Raw genomic sequence first — 20700 nt, 5'->3', positions numbered from 1 at the left:
GCGCAGGCTTTCTCTAGTTGTGGCGAGCAGGGGCTACTCTTTGTTGCGGTGTGCGGGCTTCTCATTGCAGTGGCTTCTCTTGCTGTGGAGCACAGGTTCTAGGCGCACGGGCTCAGTAGTTATGGCTCGCGGGCTCTAGAGCGCAGGCTCAGCAGTTGTGGCGCACGGGCTTTGTTGCTCCGCGGCACGTGGGATCTTCTCGGACCAGGGCTCGAACCCGTGTCCCCTGCATCGGCAGGCGGATTCTTAACCGCTGTGCCACCAGGGAAGCCCCATTCTTTTTCTTTTAAAACGTATTCCCTTTTTGAAGGTCTCATTGGCCAAACTTAGGACAATTTGAGCATCAAGAATGATTTGTAAGTTGCTGAACAAAAAGAAAAAAAAAAAGGGAGGAAAGGAGAGAAAAGGAGAAATATCTCCTTAAGAAGAGTCCCGCTCATACATGTGGAAGGAATTAGAGAATCACCGTTGTACAGCCCATGATGTAACAGTTGATCCCAGCAAAGGTATTCCGTGAGGTGTACGTCACTGGCTGTGAGCTCTTTGGGAAACAGGCTAGTGCCGTGGGTCCCCGGGGCCTCTGCGGATCGCATAGTGAGCAGACGGGGAACCCGAGAGATTTTTACAGTTGAGAGATCCTCTCCGTAAGGGCCAGACTAGGCACCTGTCAGAGCGGGGCCCAGAGCCCACCACCAGGTACGATGCCGTAGGACAGACACAGAGCATTCATGCCCTCAGTGGTAACCGAGTCCAGTTCTGCCCCTAGACCCGCTGCTCAGGTTACAGGAAATACAGTGGGGGGGGGGGGCGGGGGGGACAGAAGAACAGGGTAACAGCACTTGGGGGAGGAGTCGACAGGTCACACGTGTGGCTCCGTTCTACAAGGTAACACATCAGGGCCCTTGTGAAAGTCAATGTCGTGACAAAATGAGATGATCCGGGAGTGACGAAAAATAACTAAGGGTGACCTTGAAATTAGACTGGAGCCTGGCTTCCAAAAAAAAAAGAAAAGACAACTAAGATTTTCTTGCCTTATTTGGGGATTTTTGAGTATGGACTAAAAACTCAATGATGTTAGGGAATTATTACAAAATGTTTTAGGCCTGGTGATAATTTTGTGGTTATGTAGGAGATTGTCCTTAGTTTGAGGAGAAAGATGCTGAGATATCTAGGGGAAATACGATGTCTACCACTTACTTCCAAGAGGTAGAGAGAGAGAAGGGGAGGCGGCGGGGAGAGAAAGTAAATACAGTGATAATTGCAGAATTGAAGTGCGAGGTATTAGACGTCATCATAATATTTTTGCGATTTCTTGTAAGTTTGAAAACTTTCATAATAAGAATTTGTAGAAAACATAACATCTTCCATCTCTCTACTTCTCTGGGCTCAGAAGATGTATTCGTTTCCTGGGGCTGCCCTGACAGGGTATCACATGCTGGGTGGCTGGAATCCGGAGCCCTTCATCACACTGATGTTTCCATGTCTATGTCATGTGGGGCTGTGAACTCTTTTGTTTAAAGTGTACGACTGAGTGGCGTTTAGCACATTCACCACCTCGGCCCAGTTCCCAGACACTTTCATTCCCCACAAGGAAACCCTGTAACCCATGGAGCAGACCCCAGCTCCTGGCAACCACCAAGCTACTTCCGTCTCTATGGATTTGCCTCTTCTGGACCTTTCATATGAATGGAATCATCCACTGTGGGACCTTTTGTGTCTGGCTTCTTTCACTTTGCGTCATGTCAAGGTTCATCCATGTGGTAGCATTTGAAAGAACTCCTTCCTTTTCATGGCCGAATAATAATCCATTGTGTGGATGGACCACGTTCTGTTACCCATTCGTCTATCGACGGGTATTGGGTTGTTTCTACCTTTTTGGCTGTTGTGAATTGTGCTGCTATGAACATTCCTGTACAAGTATTTATTTGAACACCGGTTCTCAGCTCTCTGGGGTATGTACCCACGAGTGGGAGGGGCCGTGTGCTAACTCCAGGTTTAACTTTTGAAGAACCGCCAAACTGCTTTCCTGGGCTCTCCACACTGCCAGGCCTGGCCCAGCACCTGCCTGCCCTGGCCCAGCACCTGCCTGCCCTGGAAGCAGACCTGGCCGCTCTCCTGTCCCCCCCATGCGCATCTACCCTGGGGAGGTGCTGACGCGGCAGGAGCTCTCCCCTGGGAGGCGACTGGCCTCTGCCCTCCCTCTGGCCTCCCTGTGGCTGGGAAGGGGGGCAGCCCTGGTGCAGCTCCGTTTGGGTGGTCTGGGCCAGCTCAGCCTCCTGCAGCTGGCCAGTGAGTGTGACCCGCCTTCCTTGATTTGGAGCAGGGATGGCTGGTGTCCAGGGTCCTGTGGGCTTGCTGTGAGTCCCGAGCCCTCCTGAGTGTGGATGGACAGAAGGAGTCCCGCGGTCCGGGCAGGCTCCTGGGACCCTGCAGGCAGAGGCCTGACGGGCCCTGAGCTCTGGGTTCGGAAACAACTGGTTAAACCTGCCCTGCCCCCCACCCCAGCGCTGGACTAGGGGGTGCGCCTTGGAGAAGGGGGTTTACGCTCACAGAGCATCCACGCTTGCTGCTGCACCAACCTGAGCTCAGGAGTGAGGGGGGTTTACTAGCCCCAGGTTCAGGCGTGGGAACCGGGGCTCCGAGAAGTTAGCGGCTGGGCTCAGTCGCCCGGTTAGTGGCTGTGTGTTTCCCGATGCCAAAGCGAGTTCCCTCTGAGACAGGACACAGGGACGTCCCCGTGCGATTTGAAAGGGACACAAGGTGGGGTTGAAATACTTGAACCTAGAGTACTGGATACAAGCCACCCGTGCTGCTTTTTCTCCCCCGAGTACCAACAGGGAGGCGAGAAGGCCTGGGGCAGAGAGAGGGCAGGGCAGGCCGGGGGCGGGGCTGCCCTCCTCTGGGGCCTCCCGCATGGTGGCCTCGTGCAGTGCACAGCCTGAGCAGCCATTCAGGGTGGCTTGGGGGAGGGTGGTAGGAGCTGCAGCGACCAAGGACATCCCAGCCTCCCTACTCCATGCTGGGCGCCCTTGGGCAAGTCCTAGAGCCTCTGGGCTCTAAGGGTCCTCTAGGCTAATGTCCCACGAGGGAAAGCACCTCCCACTTTGTCCCCACACAGACACTTGTAAACAAGGCCAGCTGCTTTTATTGGGACTGAAGGGGAAGTAGCCTGTGGAGGAGGGGGCGGGGGGCTGGGGGCAGGCTCCTGGGGTCGTCCCTGGAGGAGCTGAGCTGTCAGCCACCCTGGGAGGGCTCAGCGCCTCCTGCCAGGGGGAAGCAGGCGGGCGGGCGCTGGAGGCCAGGCTTTGGTCCATCCCCCAGGGCTGCTCTCCTCCGGCCAAAGCGGCCCACAGGCCGGATTCCACGGCCCGTGTACCAGGCAGGATTGATGTCGGGGGCTGGAAAGAGAGAGAACAGTGTGTGAATGCACGTGCCCTGGTGTTTGCAACCGCGGAGGCAGGGCCCAGTGCACGCGCTCAGCTCAGTGCTGCCCAGTCGCCAGGCCATGCTGGGACCCATCTGCGCAGGAGGGGCGCCCAGAGGGCCTGGCCAGGCCGTTTCGGGGGGGTGCGGTGGCTTCGGGAGATGGGAATTCAAACTCACACCAGGACGAGCTCCCCCTTCCCTTCCTGCCCCCACAAGCCCGTTCTCATGGGCAAAGTGGCCTCAGCCCCAGGCCGCCCTGGTGGTGAGGAGTGAACCCCTCCCCCGAACGTCGGGCAGGGGCCCTTGGGAGCAGGTGTCAGGGACACTGTGGGGAGAGGTCTGCTGAGCAGGAGGCCGAGCCCCCAGCCCCGGGGCACTTAGCAAGGACGGTGCCCCAGCTCAGGAGGCGGCCAGGCCCCAACCGTGACCCCGGGGCGGAGGGGTGGGAGGGCAGGCCAGGGGGCCGGGCACTCACTGCGGAGCTCCATGGAGCGCTGGTGGGCCAGGCCCAGCAGCAGCAGGCACAGGAGCCAGACCCCCGGCGCCTTCATCCCGCTGGCTCCTTGAGAGGCCGCTCGAGCTGGGATGCCACACGGGAGGGCGCAGCCTGGGGCAGGGGTAAAGGTGAGAGCGCGTGAGGGCGCGTGCGCACAAAGCTGGGACCCTCAGATAACGCGAGCGCCGTGCATGTCAGAGTGGACGTGCCCGTGTGCGTGAGCGTGTGTGTCTGTGAATGCACGCGTGCATGGGTGTGCACCTGTGCACGACAGGGTGTGCGTGTGTTTTCACGCCCCTGTGTGCGTGAGGGGGTGTGCGTGGGGTTACACGCGTGTGCAGGCAGCTGTGCTCTGCTCTGCGTTTCTCTGCTCTGCTGGGATGGCGGTGAGCATAGAGGTAGCAGGCGACCTGGCTCTCTGCACAGTCCCTTGCTCCCCTGGGGACCCCACCCTCTCCTCCGTACAGTGAGCACTAAATGAGGTGACCACGTGTGTGGTGGCCTCTGCCGTGCTCAGTCATGTTTGCAAGGACCCTCTGTCATCAGAAGGAGGCCGGGAGGAACATGAGCTGTGGATGTAGATAGCAGGGCTCTCCTGGAGCTGCCCCCATCTGTCTGCCTGTCTGTGTCAGGGAACCAGGAGTGCGGGAGGGTTCCGCACCACTGTGGGTGTGCACACCTGGCCTCGGCAGGGAGGGCAGAGGTGAGCGGGTTGGTGGGGAGCTGCCCGGAGGAGCCAGCGTTGCTGCAGAGGTGGACGGGGTGCGGCCCAACCTCAGACGTGCCCAGGGAGGGGAGCCGGGGGGATGCTGAGCCCGGACCACGCTCAGGGGCCGGGACCCTGGTGCAGGGCTCTTTCCCTCCCTCGGCCCGGTTCCATCCTGCCCCGTGCCGGCTGGAGAACGTCAGCCGCCAGCCGGGCACTGTAGAGGTGCCATCATCTTCCATCCTTCCCGAGAGTACTCACCTCCCCCACCCCACGACCCCAGATCCCAGCTGCTGTGTCTCCAAGATCAACCTGCAGCCGGTGGGACCTGTCCTCATGCAGCAGGACACCCCCAGTACCGGTGCTGGGGGAGAGGGTGCTGTGGGCAACAGAGACACCCAGAAAACTCACTTCTCACCCTGCCGGGGCTGAGGCCCTGAACAGAATCCTTCCTGCAGACCTGGCAACTCCTTCCGCAGGTGCCCGCAGCTCATAGGGCTGGCTCCTCCCACCCCACCCCCCTTGGCACTTCAGGAACCCGCAGAAGGCGCCAGAGAGGCTGCCTGTTTCAGGAAGGACCCCTCTGCTGACCTTGGCTTTCCAGCCCCCGGAAAGTGCTCTCCATCCAAGAGATTTAAGATGCCCACCCCTTTCCTTTCCAGGGACGTGTTGGGGTGTCTCACACTCAGTGGCAGGGGGACTCCAGCTTAGAGGAAATGAAGGTGCCATCATCAAAGCAGAGTAATAAAGGGCGCTCCCTGGCGGTCCAACGGTTGGACTCGGCGCTTTCACTGCTGGGGCCCGGGTTCAATCCCTGGTCGGGGAACTAAGATCCCCGCAGCCAAAAAAAAAAAAAAAAAAAAAGCAGAGTAATAAAGAGATGCACCCAGAGACACTGGGGTGTTTGCTCCTCCCCCCGGGCTGGGACCCTCGCTGGCTGGAGGGCGTCTTAGGAGAACCCTGACAGCACCTGATACCAGAGGAAGGACCTGCCTCCTGCGAGTTGGAGGTTGGCTGTTGCCGGGCCGGCGGGATTCCTGGTCCGCTTTCCCAGCAGAGTTGCCTGGATGGCTTCACCTTCTGTCCCCACCACGACAGCCTTGTGCACCGGGGCCCCGGCGGGCCGGCGTGGCCCTCAGATGCACAAGCGGTGCTGTGGCTGCCACATCTGTCCCCGCCACTGCTGGTCCTGGCTGCCAGGACTGACCCCTGCCCGGATGCGGAGGGAAGGCTGACAGAGGAGGGTGGAGTGTCAGGGACCCCACCCTCTCCAGCCCCCTGGGAGCTACTCACCGAGGTGCCCACGAGGCTGGCAAGTGCTGTGACCGGGAACAGTGACCCGGGTGGCAGCCAGCCTCACCCCTTTTATAGCCCCGGGAGGAAGCAGTCGACCCGACACCCACCCGCCCCTCCCCGCCCGCCTCCCTCACTGGGAGGCATCAGGAGAGAGTTGTTTTCTTTTTTCTTTTCTTTCTTCTATTTTTTTTTTTTTTAACTCTCATCAGCGATGTGATGTGTCCCTTCCTGGGTTATATAATTTCATTTGGGCTGAGTGGTTTTAAAACACATTAGCCTTCCTCCTTCATGCTTTGGGCAATTGCAGTCAGGTGCCCCGAGCCTGGGTGCCCGCAGCCGCGTGATGGCTGACACAGAGGGGACCCTGCGGCTGTCTCTCTCCTCCTTTAAGTCCCAGTTTCCAATGCAAAGGTGATGGGACAAGTCACCCGAGGCCATCACAACTGAATGATATCCTCGTAATCCTTCCCAGGCGCTTACGTGGCTTTCCATAGCTGCGTTCATTAAATGCAAACCACTTTCGTCCTGTTCCGATCACTGAAAAATTATTTTTTCTAGGCTTTTCCAGACTTGTCATCATTACTGTTTAAAATAAACAAGTTTATTATTATTATAAAACAAATACATGTATTTCCATTGTAAAATAAATAATAAACACGTTTATTTTTATTATAAAAGCTATTTATGTACATTTGGAAAGAATTTAGCACATACAGAAAGCTAGAAAAAAAACCATCCATCCTATCAGGGAATCCAGCCATTTATCACATGCGATATGTTTCCTTCTCGTGGGCTTTTCACATACTTTCTGGGTGGATTCATCAGACTCGTGCATTTTGAATCTCATTCTTTTCATTTAACAAGCATGTCCTCAAGTAGTTAGAAAAGCTGAATATTTACGCTATTCTAAATAACTGAACACCGTTCTCCATTTCACTTGGCCCTCAGAACTGAACTCATTCCTGTACTGAATAATCATAGATGACAGCAAAGGTCATTTAAGCGCCGTTGAGCATCGTCTCAAGGAGCCTGTCCTGGGGAGGGCACCTCCCGGGTAGCTCTCCTTGGACGTGCGCAGGGGCCACGCGGCCCTCCCTGAGCCTCCGTCAGACTTCGAGGAAAGTTCCAGGGCAGTACCTGGACCCCAGAGGGTCAGTCACGGGCGCTTCTCCTTCCTGCCATGGCTGCCCATTCCTGGTGATGGAGGTTATATGGGTGGTGGGTTCCCAGAAAGTCTGGAGTCGGGGGGCGCTGGTGAGGGGGAGTGTATAAGGAGCGTGGCGGGTGGCTTCTGCCCCGGGCTGCAGGCTGAGGCCACTGGGATGGATTCTGTCAGAATGCCCAGGGGGCCTCAGGGTCCGCGGTGATCAGAGTGGCTCTTGTGAAGGTGGTGATGGTGGGGAAGCACTGACATGAGGTGTGGTCCTGTCTCAAGGTGGGTCCTCTCCCTGCAGATGTGTACACAGCACCTGGGCCTCAGGGGCAGCGGACACTGTGAGACCACAGCAGCTGGAGGCAGCTTCCTGGGCACCGTCGTGGGAGCCTGCGTGAGTGTGTGTGTGCGCGCGTGTGAGTGTGTCTGTGAGTATGAGTGTGCGCGAGTGTGCACGTGTCTGTATGTGCGTTGCAAGTGTGCACATGAGTGTGAGAGTGTGTGCACGTGCATGTGTGCGTGAGTGTGTGTGCATGTGTGTGCATGAGCGTGTATGCATTGTGGGAGTGTGCACGCGTGTGAGAGTGTGTGTGCACGAGCATGTGTGCATGTGAGTGCACGAGTGTGCGCACACGAGTGTGAGTGTGCGCACGCGTGTGAGTGCATGTGTGTGCACGAGCGTGTATGCATGTGTGGGAGTGTGCACGTGTGTGAGTGTGCGCACGCGAGTGTGTGCATGTGTGTGCGCGCGTGTGTGGTGTGTGTGTGCGTGTGTGGTGTGTGAGTGTGTATGTGTGCATGAGTGTGTGTGTGGGGGTAGTGAATCCTTCTCTTTCAGCCAAGCAGCTTTGTCTCAGTGCGGGTTGGTGCTGATAAAAGAAATGTTCACATATTGAGGTCTGGGGGAGTTGTTCTGGCTTATACGTGCGTTAACTTGAATTGTACATTAACTAGAACATCCTGTGTGTTAACTAGAACATCCTGTCTGTGGCCCATCAAACATACATTGTACGTCTGCTTTAATCATTAAAGAAAAGGGCGCACTGACCAGAAGTAAAGAATGTCCACATTAAAAATAAAGATGAAATGCCTCCCTTCCTGGGACGGGGATGCCGGTGCTGCTTTGATGATAAGCCTCCCTTCCCAGGGCCAAGGCCGTGCTGGCTCGCTGTGTACCTGCTGGTCTGTTTTTTTTAAAACTTTGAAAGAATGTATCCCTGACTTGTTTAATGTGAATGTTTCCTGTTCCGACAAGATACACAGCTGTTCTGAAAACGATGCTCCTCCAGAGCGGCTCCTCGGGGTTACCTGGGAGGCTGGCTTCCGGGCTGCAGCCCTCAGCTTGGCTCAGATAAAGCTCTTTCCTATTCCTAGTATGGACTGCCGATTGATTATTTTGGTCGACAGTGTGGCATTGCTCCAGCCCCTGCGCCCACTGCTCTCTGCTCCGCCCTGCTGACAGAGGGGAAGGATGTCCCCCGTGGTCTCTGGTGGCAGCCATAAGAGGACCCAGAACTACTGAGGGGGCACTTTGAGAACTGGAGGTGCTGGGACGGCAGCAGGGGGAGCAAATGCCAGCGAGATCCTCTGCTGCTCTCGCCAGGAGCCCCCGAGCCCCGGGGGGCACCTGCAAGACGTTATTCACCAGAACACCAGGAGCCACGGTCTGCTGCTCCCTGGTCTGCATCTCTAGCTGGAAATTATTTATAACAGGTGTGGGTGAACAGTTCTCCACACAGGGAGACCTCAGATCTTTGGGGAGAGTGACAGTCTGGCTCCTGGGACCCCACGTGGGGTGGCTGTGAGGCGTACACGGATGGATCCAGTGACCCGCTCCCCGCTGGCCCAGCAGAGGGCTTCTCAGCAGGCTCGGTCCATCCCTGACTGGCCAGCACCCGGGACACGCGTCACCCTGCTCACTCTCGTGTCTGGAACCGTGAGCTGTGGCCGCTGCTGGGCTGCAGTCAGAATCTGGGCTGGAGAGCAGGGGCGGGGGTGGAGAGTCACCTCCTGAAATGTGCGATGAACGGCTCATAGTCAAGAGGGACGCTCCGAGAGGGCACAAGGGCATGGCTGCCCCGAGCCACCCTGGCCCCTGCCCTTCCCTGCATCCTAAGAGGATGCTCCAGGTGCGCCAGGCTGCTGTGAGCGGATGACACACCTGCAGCGGAAAAGCCGCGTGAAGGAGACCCCCGTGTCCTCAGCATAGTCAGGAGAACCCCAGTCTTTGGGGTGGAAGTCACAGTTTTGAGATCTTTGAGCTTACACACTCACATGGTAGATTACCGGCTACACAGTGGGCATGCAGTAAGTAGCGTGAGGATGGATGGTTTTTTGTTTTGGCTTTTGGACCTAATGGTGCTCTGGAGGGGGTTGAATAGAACCTCAGATGCGACATTATTTGGAAATAGGGTCTTTGCAGATGTAATTTGTTAAGACGAGATCATTCTGGTGTAAAACGGGCCCTAAATCCAATCACTGGTGTCGTGATGAGAAGAGGACAGACAAGCAGAGACACACAAGGGAAGAGGCGATGTGGATTCTGAGGCAGAGATGGGAGGGATGCCGCCACAAGCCCAGGCGCAAAGTCAAGGGCTGCCAGAAGCACCTGAAGCTGGGGGAGAAGCATGGGGCCGTTTCCCCTGGCAGCCTCCAGAAGCCTGCCGACACCTTGATTTTGGACTTGCTCTCTTGACCTGTGAGACAATGAATTTTTTTGTTCTAAGCCACCTTGCTTGTGGTCCTTTGTTGTGGCAGCCATGGGAAAATATGCAGTGCTCCATAAATGTGTCTGAGTGACTGATGACATGTTTCTTTCTGGCCCTTGTTCCTAGAAGAAACTAGAGTCTTTGTGGCTTTGGCCTGTGTGTTTCTGAAACACGGGATTCCTCTGGACCCCTGGAAAGACACTGTCCTATCTGAGGTCTAGCTGCAGAAGAGCCCTGGTGAGTGGAGTATTCAGTTATTGGCAAAGCTGTTTCTGATGTAGATGGCTTCTGAAAATCCAAATTCTTGAGAAAATGTTAAAGCACTCATCTATAAATGAGAAAGCTGTTTTTGAAGTCTGAGTCATGTGGAAAGTGAGGTCCCTGAGGCCTGAGTGAGATGAAGTTATATTGAGAGGTGGGTGGGCAGCAGTGGGGGGTCCCTTCCTTCTCCAAGAGGCAGTGGCTCCGGGGACCTGACCCTGCATTTGGGATCTGCAGCAGTGCCTTGCTCATGGCTCCCAGTCAACTGGTTTCCAAGCTTCAAATGTGATGATGATGTGAGAAACATTATGTATGTAGGAGCTGTGTATTAATCAGGGTTCTGCAGAGAAACAGAACCAATAAGGGGTGTGTGTGTGTGTGCACGTGTGTGTTTTCAAGGAGAAAGAGAAAGGGAGAGAGAGGGATTTTATGCAATAGCCTCATGTGACTTTGGGCCTGGCAAGTCTGAAATCCTCAGGGCAGCCGGCAGCCTGGAGACTAGGGAAGAGTTGATTTTGCCACTCGAGTCCCAACGTACTCTGCAGAATTCCCTCTTCCTTGGGAACCTCAATCTTTTTCCTCTTAAGGGCTTCAACTGATTAGACGAGGCCCACCCACATTATGGCGGGTCCTCTGTTAATCTCGCCTGAAAATCACCTTCACAGCAACATCTAGACTGGTGTTTGACTAAACATCTGGACTCCACAGCCAGGCCAAGATGACGCAAAAAATTAACCATCACAGACTGCTGTGTTTGTGGTGATGTAGCAAAGTACTACTTTCTCCAGTGTGACTATTTCCTTGGGATTCTGAGCCCAGGTGCCACTGAGCTGCAAGTGTGGAAGGACTTGAGGGGTTGGCTTGTTTATTTACCCAAAAGGCTGCCTCTGGGCAGACTTTGCTGTAGATGTTTTCAGGGGAATCTGGCAGCATAAGATTCCTCAGGCTGGCCCTTTCCCGAGAAGCCATAGCTGTCAGGTAACTTCTGGAATGGACTTCACCTACTCACCCATAAATTAACTTGCAGGAGCCTTAGCTAAAAGTTAATATGTGAATGGATGTCCGGAGGAATGAACAAGGTTGCTGGTTGAGAGAGGATTCTGACTTTTTCTTTTCTTACCTTATTTTTTTAGCTTATCTATCTCTTCTGTTTTCTTCCCACTGAAGCATAAAGACATCTCATAGGTAATAAAAATCCTCTATAAAAATAACTTTGGAGATACGGGCATTGTGAGTATGCTGAAAGATTACTTGGCTCCAGCCAGCAAGCTGAACGCAGAATGCCTGGGTGCCGGAGGCCAAGCACTATAGGTGATTAGGCCCCCAGCAAAGCAGCTTCTGCCTCATGGTGCTGCTGAGAAGTGGAAGTCCTTGGAGCTTTCTGAAATGGAGGTTTGGTATAAAATTGTGGAATTGCAGCTCTTTAACTCATGGTTGGCTTGAAGTTGATGAGACCAGGGAGGTGACCTGTGAAATCACACTCTTCCCTAACGGCTTGCAGGAGACTGGGCGTCCTTTGGCGACCTGGGTGCTGGATGCTAGGTTATAGGAGCAGAACGATTTGTGCTGCCCCCTAACAGCCCCCCTTTAACTGTGAAAGGTCTTTGGTAGATTCCTGCATTCAACTCCTCGTAAAGCTTTTTTCTTTTCCACATTAAGGAGACTGCCAGAGAAAAAGACTCTGGAGAAGTATTTTCAATACTGTTTAAACAGTGTCTCTCATGTCCACCCGGGGTCACAGTGAAGCCACCGGCTTCTCTCGCTCCCTGGCTGGAAGCAGGGGTGTGGCTCTCTGTGCACCAGGGCCACTGGTCCCTGACCTGTGTTCCGCTTCCAGGAGAGATGTCTCTGGAATGGCCATCCGGTAGAAAAAGGAACTCTGGAGAATTCTCTCAAACAGTGGAATTTATAAAGACTATTGGGAATTAGATGAAAAATCCCCTCTTATTAGATGCCCTGGGAGCCAGAAACACAGCTCCCCGTGTGGCTTCTGTGTCTCCTGGAAATACAGGGGTGCCTGACACCCAGCAAAGCACTTCGGAGTTGAACCTTTTGTTTTTTTTTTAATTGCAGTATAACTGATTTACAATATTGTGTTAGTTTTAGGGGTAAAGTGATTCAGAGATATATATATATATATATACACATACACATATATATATATATATACACACACACACACATATATATATATATGTGTGTGTATATATATATATATATATATACACACATGTATCTTTTCCATCATAGGTTATTACAAAATATTGAATATAGTTCCCTGTGCTATGCAGTAGGTCCTTGTTGTTTATCTATTTTATATATAGTAGTGTGTATGTTAATCACATACTCCTAATTTATCCCTCGCTCCCTTTCCCCTTTGGTAACCAGAACTTTGTTTTCTATGTCTGTGAGTTTGTTTCTGTTTTGTAAATAAGTTCATTTGTATCATTTTTTCTAGATTCTACATGGTATTTGTCTTTCTCTGTCTGGCTTACTTCACTTAGTATGATAATCTCTAGGTCCACCCATGTTGCTGAGAATGACATTATTTCATTCTTTTTATGACGAATATTCCACTGTGTATATATGTATATACCACATCTTCTTTATCTATTCAACTGTCAATGGACAGTTAGGCTGATTCCATGTCTTGGCTATTGTAAATAGTGCTGCTGTGAACATAGGGGTGCATGTATCTTTTCGAATTAGAGTTTTCATCTTGTCTGGATATATGCCCAAGAGTGGGATTGCTGGATCATATGGTAACTCTATTTTCAGTTTTTTAAGAAACCTCCCGACTGTTCCCCATAGTGGCTGTACCAGTTTACGTTCCCATCAACAGTGCAGGAGGGTTCCCTTTTCTCCACACCCTCTCCAGCATTTATTGTTTGTAGGTTTTTTGATGATGGCCATTCTGACCAGTGTGCGGTGATACCTCATTGCAGTTTTGGTTTGCATTTCTCTAATAATTAGTGATGTTTAGCATCTTTTCATGTGCCTGTTGGCCACCTGTATGTCTTCTTTGGAGAAATGTCTATTTAAGTCTCCTGCCGATTTTTGGATTGGGCTGTGAGCCTTGGCTTTGAGTGAGAGATTGGATAGCAAGTCAGGAAGCGTCCTACTCAGAGAGGGCAGGAGACTCTTCGCCATGTCAGCTCCTGGGGACACGGGCTTGGCTCTGTCCCTGTGCCTGTCTGACTCCAAAGGAAGCCCCCTCCCTCATCTCGGGGATGAGCCCTGGGGTTCTGTCTGGACCGAGCCCACAGCGTCACCCACGGCAAAGCCAGCAGAAAGTGGGCAGCTTGGGAGCCCTTTGAAATGACAGCCTCCCTCGCTGTGCCTGGTGAACTCCGGTCCTGCTCCGCCTCAGACTGTCCACGTGCCGTCACTGTGTCACTGTCACTGTCCTCACGTCTGCCATCTCTTAGAAGACAGGGGTGGAGCCAGGCCCACCACCTATCCTCAGGTCTGCATCCGTGCTGCACAGCAGGAGCTCTAGGGACCCCCATCCAAGTGGGCCCTGGCCAGAGACCCCTCGGTCCCCAGAGAAGCTGGCACCAGCAGGGGTCCAAGGTGCGCCCAGAACCTTCCACCTGACCTTTCCCCTGCACCTTTCAATCCTTGGTCCTTTGTATATGAATGTTTACATACGTTACATGTCATTTAAATTCTACTTTTTATATTACCTTAGTTTATCATTTATTTTTTCAATAGCATCCATGAACAAACACCACCCCTGGTCTGCTCTCACCCCAAACCCTGTAGCTTTTACACGGGGGCCATAAAGACACAACCACCAACCCCGAGAGAGCCTGGATTGGGGATGAAGAGCTGGGGTGGTAAGTGCCCTCTCAAGAGTCTGCCGGGGCTGGGGGTGGTGACGCTGTTGTGAGGAGGGTCCCTGAGGACTGAGGGAGAGCACGCCAGTCACGTGACTATGTCCTGGGGAAGGCACGGGGGGTGGGGGGGAATCTGCAATTTATTGGACATCCTCATATGGCAGAAAAAGCATCCCCATTGGTGTTCTTGAAGTCCTGAGTCTGAATCTGCCTTTGCGCTACTAGCTTGGGCAAGTCTTACGACCTTTGCGGAATTTCTATTTTTTCATTCAGAAGACAAGCTGATGACACCCACCTTGCAGGGCTGTTGTGTGGATTAGAGATCGTGACCCCTGTAGTGGCTTGGGATCTGAATATGTCACGTCTCTAGTTTTTCTGATTAGCCTTTTATGTGCTCACCAGTCCTGGTCATCAGGATCCCTCCCACATCCCAGAAAAAAACAAGAGCCCTGGGGCTCCCTCAGCCTCAAAAGGTCAGGCCTGCTTCCGAAGGCCAGGTGGGAGGGGTGCCCGGCTGTACCTACTGCCACCAATGTCCCCGCTGGAAACCTGCAGTCTGGTGGCGGCGTGTCCCTTGCTGGGGTGGTGCCCGGGCCGCTGCGGATGCCACAGGTGCAGGACTGCCTTGACCTTGGGCTCGCATTACTGCTCAGTGAGGTCACGGGCCTGGCTCTTGACCCTGAAGCATTTCCACTGCGTCCGGGCGCTGGGCCCCGGGTGTCCGGTCATGGCCACTCACTGCCTGGGCACAGACTGCCTCCCCGCCTCCTTCCCTAAACTGGCACTACTGGAGGCTGCCCTGCACAGACTGGGTCCTCTGGCCTTGAGTGGGGTGGTGAGTACCCCTCCCGCTACTGGGAGAGGGAAGGAAAGAACTCGAGGGAAATTTCCACGAAGATGGGGCTGGGGGACAAGGTGAGGCAGGCAACGCCACCGGGACGGAACAGGGGAGAGCGGGTGTCCGTGCCCCCCAGCTCTCAGGGGTGAGGCGTGAGTGTGGCCAGGCCGCGGGCAGAGTGCCACGGTCTCTGAGGAGGCTGAGCCCCGAGGGGCAGGGGGCCCATCCTGTTTGCTCCATACTCTCTTTTTGGGGCTCTGGAAGGGGGTTCCACTGACTGGGTTCTGTAAACAAAAGATTTCCTAATGTGACAACAGTGGGTTGAATGGTGGCTCCCGAAACTTACATCACCATCCCAACTCCCGGAACCTGAGAACGTGACCTTATTTGGAACAGGGGCTTTGCTCAGGTAACTGGGGTAAAGATCTCGAGAGGCGGGGATTGTCCTGGAGAATCCAGCTGGGCCCTAAATCCAATGACCAGTGTCCTTGTGAGAGAAAGGCAGAAGGAGGAGACGACACAGAGAAGACAGACAGACAGACGAGGAGACGACACAGAGAAGAAGAACATGTGGAGGTGGAGGTGGAGGTTGGAGGGATGCGGCCACAAGCCTCGGACCCCTGGAGCCCCCAGAACCTGGAAGAGGCAAAGGACAGTTTCTCATAGAGCTTCTGGAAGGAGTGCGGCCCTGCACACACCTTGATTTTGGACTTCTGGCCTCTGTGAGAGAACACATTTCTGCTGTTTTAAGCAGCCCAGGTTGTAGTAATCTGTTCAAGCAGCCGCAGGTCCCATCGAGGTCAGGCCGTGGGCGGTGCCCGATTCCAAGACACAGCGTACTCGGTTTTTGCCAAGATGGTGAGTTAATGTGAGGTGCTGGCTCCTTTCACCAAACAAAATCTGCAGAAACTATTGAGTAAGAGAACAAACAATCCCAGGCTTTGAGAAGGGCCCTCAGGGAGGCCGAGAGCCGCTTGGGATGGAAGGTTTGGGGCAGTGGTGGCAGCAGCCAGGGTGGAGGGAGATTGGGCTGAAGATAAAGGAGACAAACATCGTCTGGTCCTTCCACGCTGCTCGGCTCTGCCTGGGGACGATCCTTGCCAACCCTGCGAGCCCAAGGTCAAGGCGGTCCTGCACCTGTGGGGTCCGCAGCCTGGACCAGGGGTCACCACAGATTTTCCATAAAGAGCCAGACAGGAAATATTTGGGTTTGTAGCACAAAAGCAACCACAGACACAAGGAAACATATGGACCTGGCCAGATTTGCTGACCTGGCCTGGGCCACTGGAGTGGGCAGCCTTGGGAGGGAGCAAGGGCAGAGGAGCTTTGGAGAAAAGAGAAGTGCTGCCCTGTCTGGACATCGTCGCCCCAAACCCACAGGACTGTGGACCCCAGGCTGGGGAGCTGTCTCCTCTCAAGGTCCCCAGGGGCACAAAGGAGAAGGCAAAGGGGGCCGGCAGTGGGGTTCACGGTGACCATCCTGATGCCCTGGGCTGCCCCGGCATGGCTGACAGAGCAGCCAGTACTCCCAGGGGACACGAGTCCTCAAGTCACAACGATGGTCTCAAGAGAGCAGTAACACACTGGACCACTCGTAACACTGGAAACAAAAGCACAGCATCCATCCAACACCACAGGGTTGTAAGATAAGCACGACGAGGGTACTGAGGTGACAGGGTATGAGGCATGTGAGGCCAGATCTGACATCCTGGAAATAACCGAGTGGACATCTTTGGCATAAAAATATACCCCAAATAAGGGACACAGCCGCTGATGGAATGGAAGGGTTGGGGCATACGCAGAAGTCAGAGTGGCCAGCTTTTCCCGACAGAATGTGAAGTTAAAGAGAGGGTAAAGCCTTGGCCGGCGCCCCTGGGAGGACGGAGTTGACCTGAGTGGATGCAGCAGGGTTTGGGGGTAAGATCGGAGTTCTGTAGGATGGGCTGACTTTGAGATGCCAGAGGAAGAGGCAGCTGGTCTGTGGTGGGGACCTCGGGGCGTCTGGGCTGCAATCCAGCCACAGGTGCCTAAAGCCGTGGGACCTGATGGGGATGGAGAGGAGATTCGACATCAAGGGGCCGAGAGGGGCTGAGGAACCAGCACAGGAGCTGGGAGAATTCACACCCCCGGCACCCCGGCCGCTGCCCGCAAGATGAGTGCAGGTCCCTGGGCCATGCACACCGTCCCGGGCCTCTGCAGTGCTGCCGAGAGAATGAAAGAGTGAGTGTAGCCCTGACCCTAATCGGAGACCCCAGCGAGAGGCCTTCCGAAGGAGGGACCAATGTGCTTCCAGGTTGGAAGCTCTCTAAACTCAAGTCAGCAACGGAGCTAAGTGGCCACTAAGGTTCCAGGGCACAAGGCCTCACGTGCCTGTTACATCACACGCAGGGCAGTGCTGCAGGCCAGCGAGGACTGCTGCTTCCTCGACGCTAGGAACTCACACTGACTTCAGTTGACTCTGTGAATAAGGAGGGGTGTACGGAAACAAGGATTGATCCTCTTTTGCTTACTGGAATCTTTTAATCATTTTCAGCTTTGAATTAGGAGCTGACTATTTCAAGCAGCTTTCATTCTGAGAAGGAGTTTCAGAGCCATCTTTTCTGCAAATCCCAGCACAACCTGAAGCCTAAGCATTCAGATCAACTCAGGTGCTGATTCCGAAAAGCGCACTGGAGCTGCCATGGGCCAGCCCGGCGACGACATGGTCTCTGTGGTGACTGTGACGCCACAGGCTCAGTGCCAACGCGAATGGAGCTCGTGATGCAGAACCTGTAAACCACGGGTGGGGCTGTGTCCACAGTCAGGTGGGAAGACAGTCTTAGTATCAAAGGCTCTTTCAGTTACCACTGAACACAAACACCAAGCCCCTTGAGAGAGCAAAGTTAGAGCTGACCCCAAGTCACTGTGGAAAGTACCAGAGGATCACAGGGGAGGCTGCCTCACACTCGGGGCTCTGTTCCCTCCTCTGCAAAATGCGCTGTTCTGAGGATTCAATAAACCGGTCCCTCTGAAGCACACAGCCGTGCTCGGGGAGGGAAGACAGGGTTACTGTGCTCAAGGCAGCTGTGGAGGGGGTCCCAGTGGGCTCCCCTTCAAGCTGGATGAGCCACACAGACACCCAGACGTGTCCCTGACTGCCAGACTGTCTGAGGTGCAGCAGGACTTGGAGCCCCTCTGCGCACCGATGGCAAGTGGCCTCCTGGGTTCCACCACAGTGAGTGGCAGTGCCAGGCTGGGCCCCGCCCGTCCAGACTGCACCAGTGCCTCCCAGCAGGTGGTCTGCACCCGCACTCGGGCTTTGAGCAAATGCTCACTTGCTCCCGCTTGCATGCTCTGTCCTCGACCACGGTGTCCTTTCTCTGCTTCACAGGCTGGGAACTTGCAGACTAGGTGTGTTTGCGTGAGGAGATGCGGGGGTCTATCCCTCCCTCTTATTCAGATGGACGTGAGCTCAGCGACTTGTCCTGACGTCCAGTAGCGCCCACACACCTGCCCTGGCTCCGACAGACACAGTCAGGAGTATGCAGAAGGCTGGTGCTGTCACTGAGTCACCCCTTTTCCATCCTGGTCATGAAAGCAGCATAAGAAAGCCAGCAGTGAAAGGGGTAAAAGATCACTGAACAAGAGCTTCCTTTTTTAAAAATTTTATTTAATTAATTAATTAATTTATTTATCCATTTTTGGCTGTGTTGGGTCTTCGTTTCTGTGCGAGGGCTTTCTCTAGTTGCGGCAAGCGGGAGCCACTCTTCATCACGGTGCGCGGGCCTCTCACTGTCGCGGCCTCTCCCCTTGCGGAGCACAGGCTCCAGACGCGCAGGCTCAGTAATTGTGGCTCACGGGCCTAGTTGCTCCGCGGCATGTGGGATCCTCCCAGACCAGGGCTCGAACCCGTGTCCCCTGCATTGGCAGGCAGATTCTCAACCACTGCGCCACCAGGGAAGCCCCCAAGAGCTTCTTTGTGTCCTTCAAAAAGCTTAAGCCACATTGCCCTAAAGGAAAGACGTATCAGCTTAGATGTTTCTCACGGATCAGAGCAGGTGGGCAGGGGCGGCCTTGGAGGTCATCAAAGAACGTGGGTGAAGAGCTGATGGTCTGAGAACCGCTGTCAGCTCACGGATGGGGTTTCTTCTCGTTCCTCCACTGGACTGCGTGCGTTGGAAAACGCGGGGCAGGTGGAGGGACACGAAGGCCGAGGTGGAGGGAAGGAAGGCCCAGCACCACTCTGCTGCTCTGTCCCGTTCAGACGAACCTCTCCTTTAAGGGCTGGTGGGTCATCACGGGTTTCTGTGCACACACACGGACACGTCGGCATGCACACAGATACACGGGCGAGCGCACGTGCACACTCATGCAGGCATGGGCACAGAAATACACGGGCGAGTGGAGGAACATAAAAACACACAGGTGTGCACACAGGTAGACACGCACTTAGTTGTATGACTGTGTGTACATAAAAACACACACGGGCACACACACACACACACACGGGAGAGCACACAGATGCACACCGCTGCACACATGGGCTTGCTGGTCAGAAGGCATCACTCAACCCCCTGCCGGGTTTTTTTTACTCAATCTCTCTCTGCCTCTGTTTCCCCAGCTATGGGTCAATGACACCGGCCCTCATCAAATGGGCTGTAAAGACGGAAAGTATGTGACAATCTAAAGCTCTGAAACACGGAGGGTGCGTTCTAATTTGAAAGCATGTAGACTTTCAAGCCCCCACTGGCGATTTCTTATCGCCTGCCATCAGCCCCTGGGGATGGCCATGCTCTGGCCACGGTCCAGGCGGCCTCTTCCGGGCTCAGGTGGGGCCTGGCAGGGAGCCTCTGCCCTCTGTCCTTTCCTGTCGTCTGGGGTGGTCTAACGCTGGCTGTATCGGACACGTGTGCCCCATCTCCCCATCTGCCGACACACGGCTCGCACACGGTCATCAGCAGTGAGTACTGTGAGATTCTCTGAAATCCCGTTTAAAAATGGAGTTTGTGGAAAGAACAGAGCGGGCGCTCCGTCCTCCTGGACAGCGAAGCCGTCGACGCAGACTCTCGTGACCGCTGTGAAGTCAGAACGACTGCTGGGTGGTCGCAGCCAGCGGGTGAGGTGTGAGTGTGGACAGCTGTGGGGATGGGGGCGTCTGGACCCTGATGTTGGCCACTGAGACCTCATGCCCACCCATGGGACGTGGGCATGACTCTGGGGTCCCTAGAGGTCAGCTGTCTCTCGCCGTTGCAGCACTGTGTTTGCGAAGTGCCGTGGGCGCTCCAGGAAGTTGACACCCCCATCAGCAAAGCCGGTGCTTTCACCAGGCTCTCGTGCGGCTGGAAACACCAAGGACCGTGGTGCCAGAGAAGGGTCTGCGAGGTGCACTTCTGTAGGCATCAAGGCCATGACCCCGCTGGTCCAGCCTGATGTTCCCTGGGCTCTGGGAGGAACCTCAAGCTCTTTCTGCAGAGAGCCCTCTCCCACGGAAGTCGGGGGACGGCCTTGACCCCGGCACCTGCACGGCTGGCTCAGCTGAATGACCTTTACAGCGCTGGGCGGGCAGGTGGGGCTGCGCGGGGAGTCCTCACTGCCTCATGCGCTGTCCCCGTCCCCAGGCCCAGAGCCCCCCGGGCCAGGCGACCCCATCTCTGGTACACTGTGTACCTTTAAGAAATGTTTTCGATTTTCCTTTAGATCTTTCGCTGATTTTACTATTCTTGTTAGTGTACCCCAATTCTTTACTTTGAAAACTTAGTATCAACATGTCAATCTGACAGAATTTTAAAGCCGCCTCAGTGAAAAGAGAAAACTTACCGCAAAGCTGTGGTTGGCGGTTCCCTTCCTGCCGTTGGGGTTTCTCTGTGTCAGGGATCCGCGGGACACGGATTTCCGATCGAAGGAGTCATCATCTTTGTCTTTGAGGAAAACAGGAGGGGGGCTGCTTATTAATCACAAACTTACCCCAAACAAGTGTCTTTGCTTCCTAAGAAATTTT

At 54.5% G+C, this 20700-nt stretch overlaps 2 protein-coding genes across 7 annotated transcripts in view; both read right to left on the bottom strand.

The window, feature by feature from the left end:
- Positions 1-802: 802 nt before the first annotated feature.
- PRLH (prolactin releasing hormone) lies at positions 803-7342 on the bottom strand. Its single transcript, XM_082465662.1, has 3 exons — positions 5922-7342; positions 3902-4033; positions 803-3398 (listed from the first exon to the last, which is right to left on the bottom strand). The coding sequence occupies exons 2-3, from the start codon at positions 3975-3977 to the stop codon at positions 3235-3237; spliced, it is 240 nt and encodes a 79-aa protein (XP_082321788.1). The 5' UTR covers positions 3978-4033; positions 5922-7342; the 3' UTR covers positions 803-3234.
- Positions 7343-17270: 9928 nt separating this feature from the next.
- MLPH (melanophilin) overlaps positions 17271-20700 on the bottom strand; it is a 42100-nt gene continuing 38670 nt past the window's right edge. For 2 of the 6 annotated variants that reach the window (XM_082465608.1, XM_082465605.1), the window contains exons 15-16: positions 20520-20620; positions 17274-19007 (exon numbers count right to left, since the gene is read on the bottom strand). In XM_082465608.1, the coding sequence (XP_082321734.1) occupies positions 18963-19007; positions 20520-20620 (146 nt within the window). In that variant the 3' untranslated portion in view covers positions 17274-18962. Of the gene's footprint in view, positions 19008-20519; positions 20621-20700 lie in introns of all 6 variants that reach the window. The other 4 variants (XM_082465604.1, XM_082465607.1, XM_082465609.1 and 1 more) reach the window with 3 other exon arrangements.

Source organism: Balaenoptera physalus (assembly GCF_965194825.1).
Source record: "Balaenoptera physalus genome assembly, chromosome: 6".
Classification (NCBI taxonomy): domain Eukaryota; kingdom Metazoa; phylum Chordata; class Mammalia; order Artiodactyla; family Balaenopteridae; genus Balaenoptera; species Balaenoptera physalus.
Note: the sequence above shows the minus strand (reverse complement) of the source record. Positions and strands in the feature narration are given on the sequence as shown.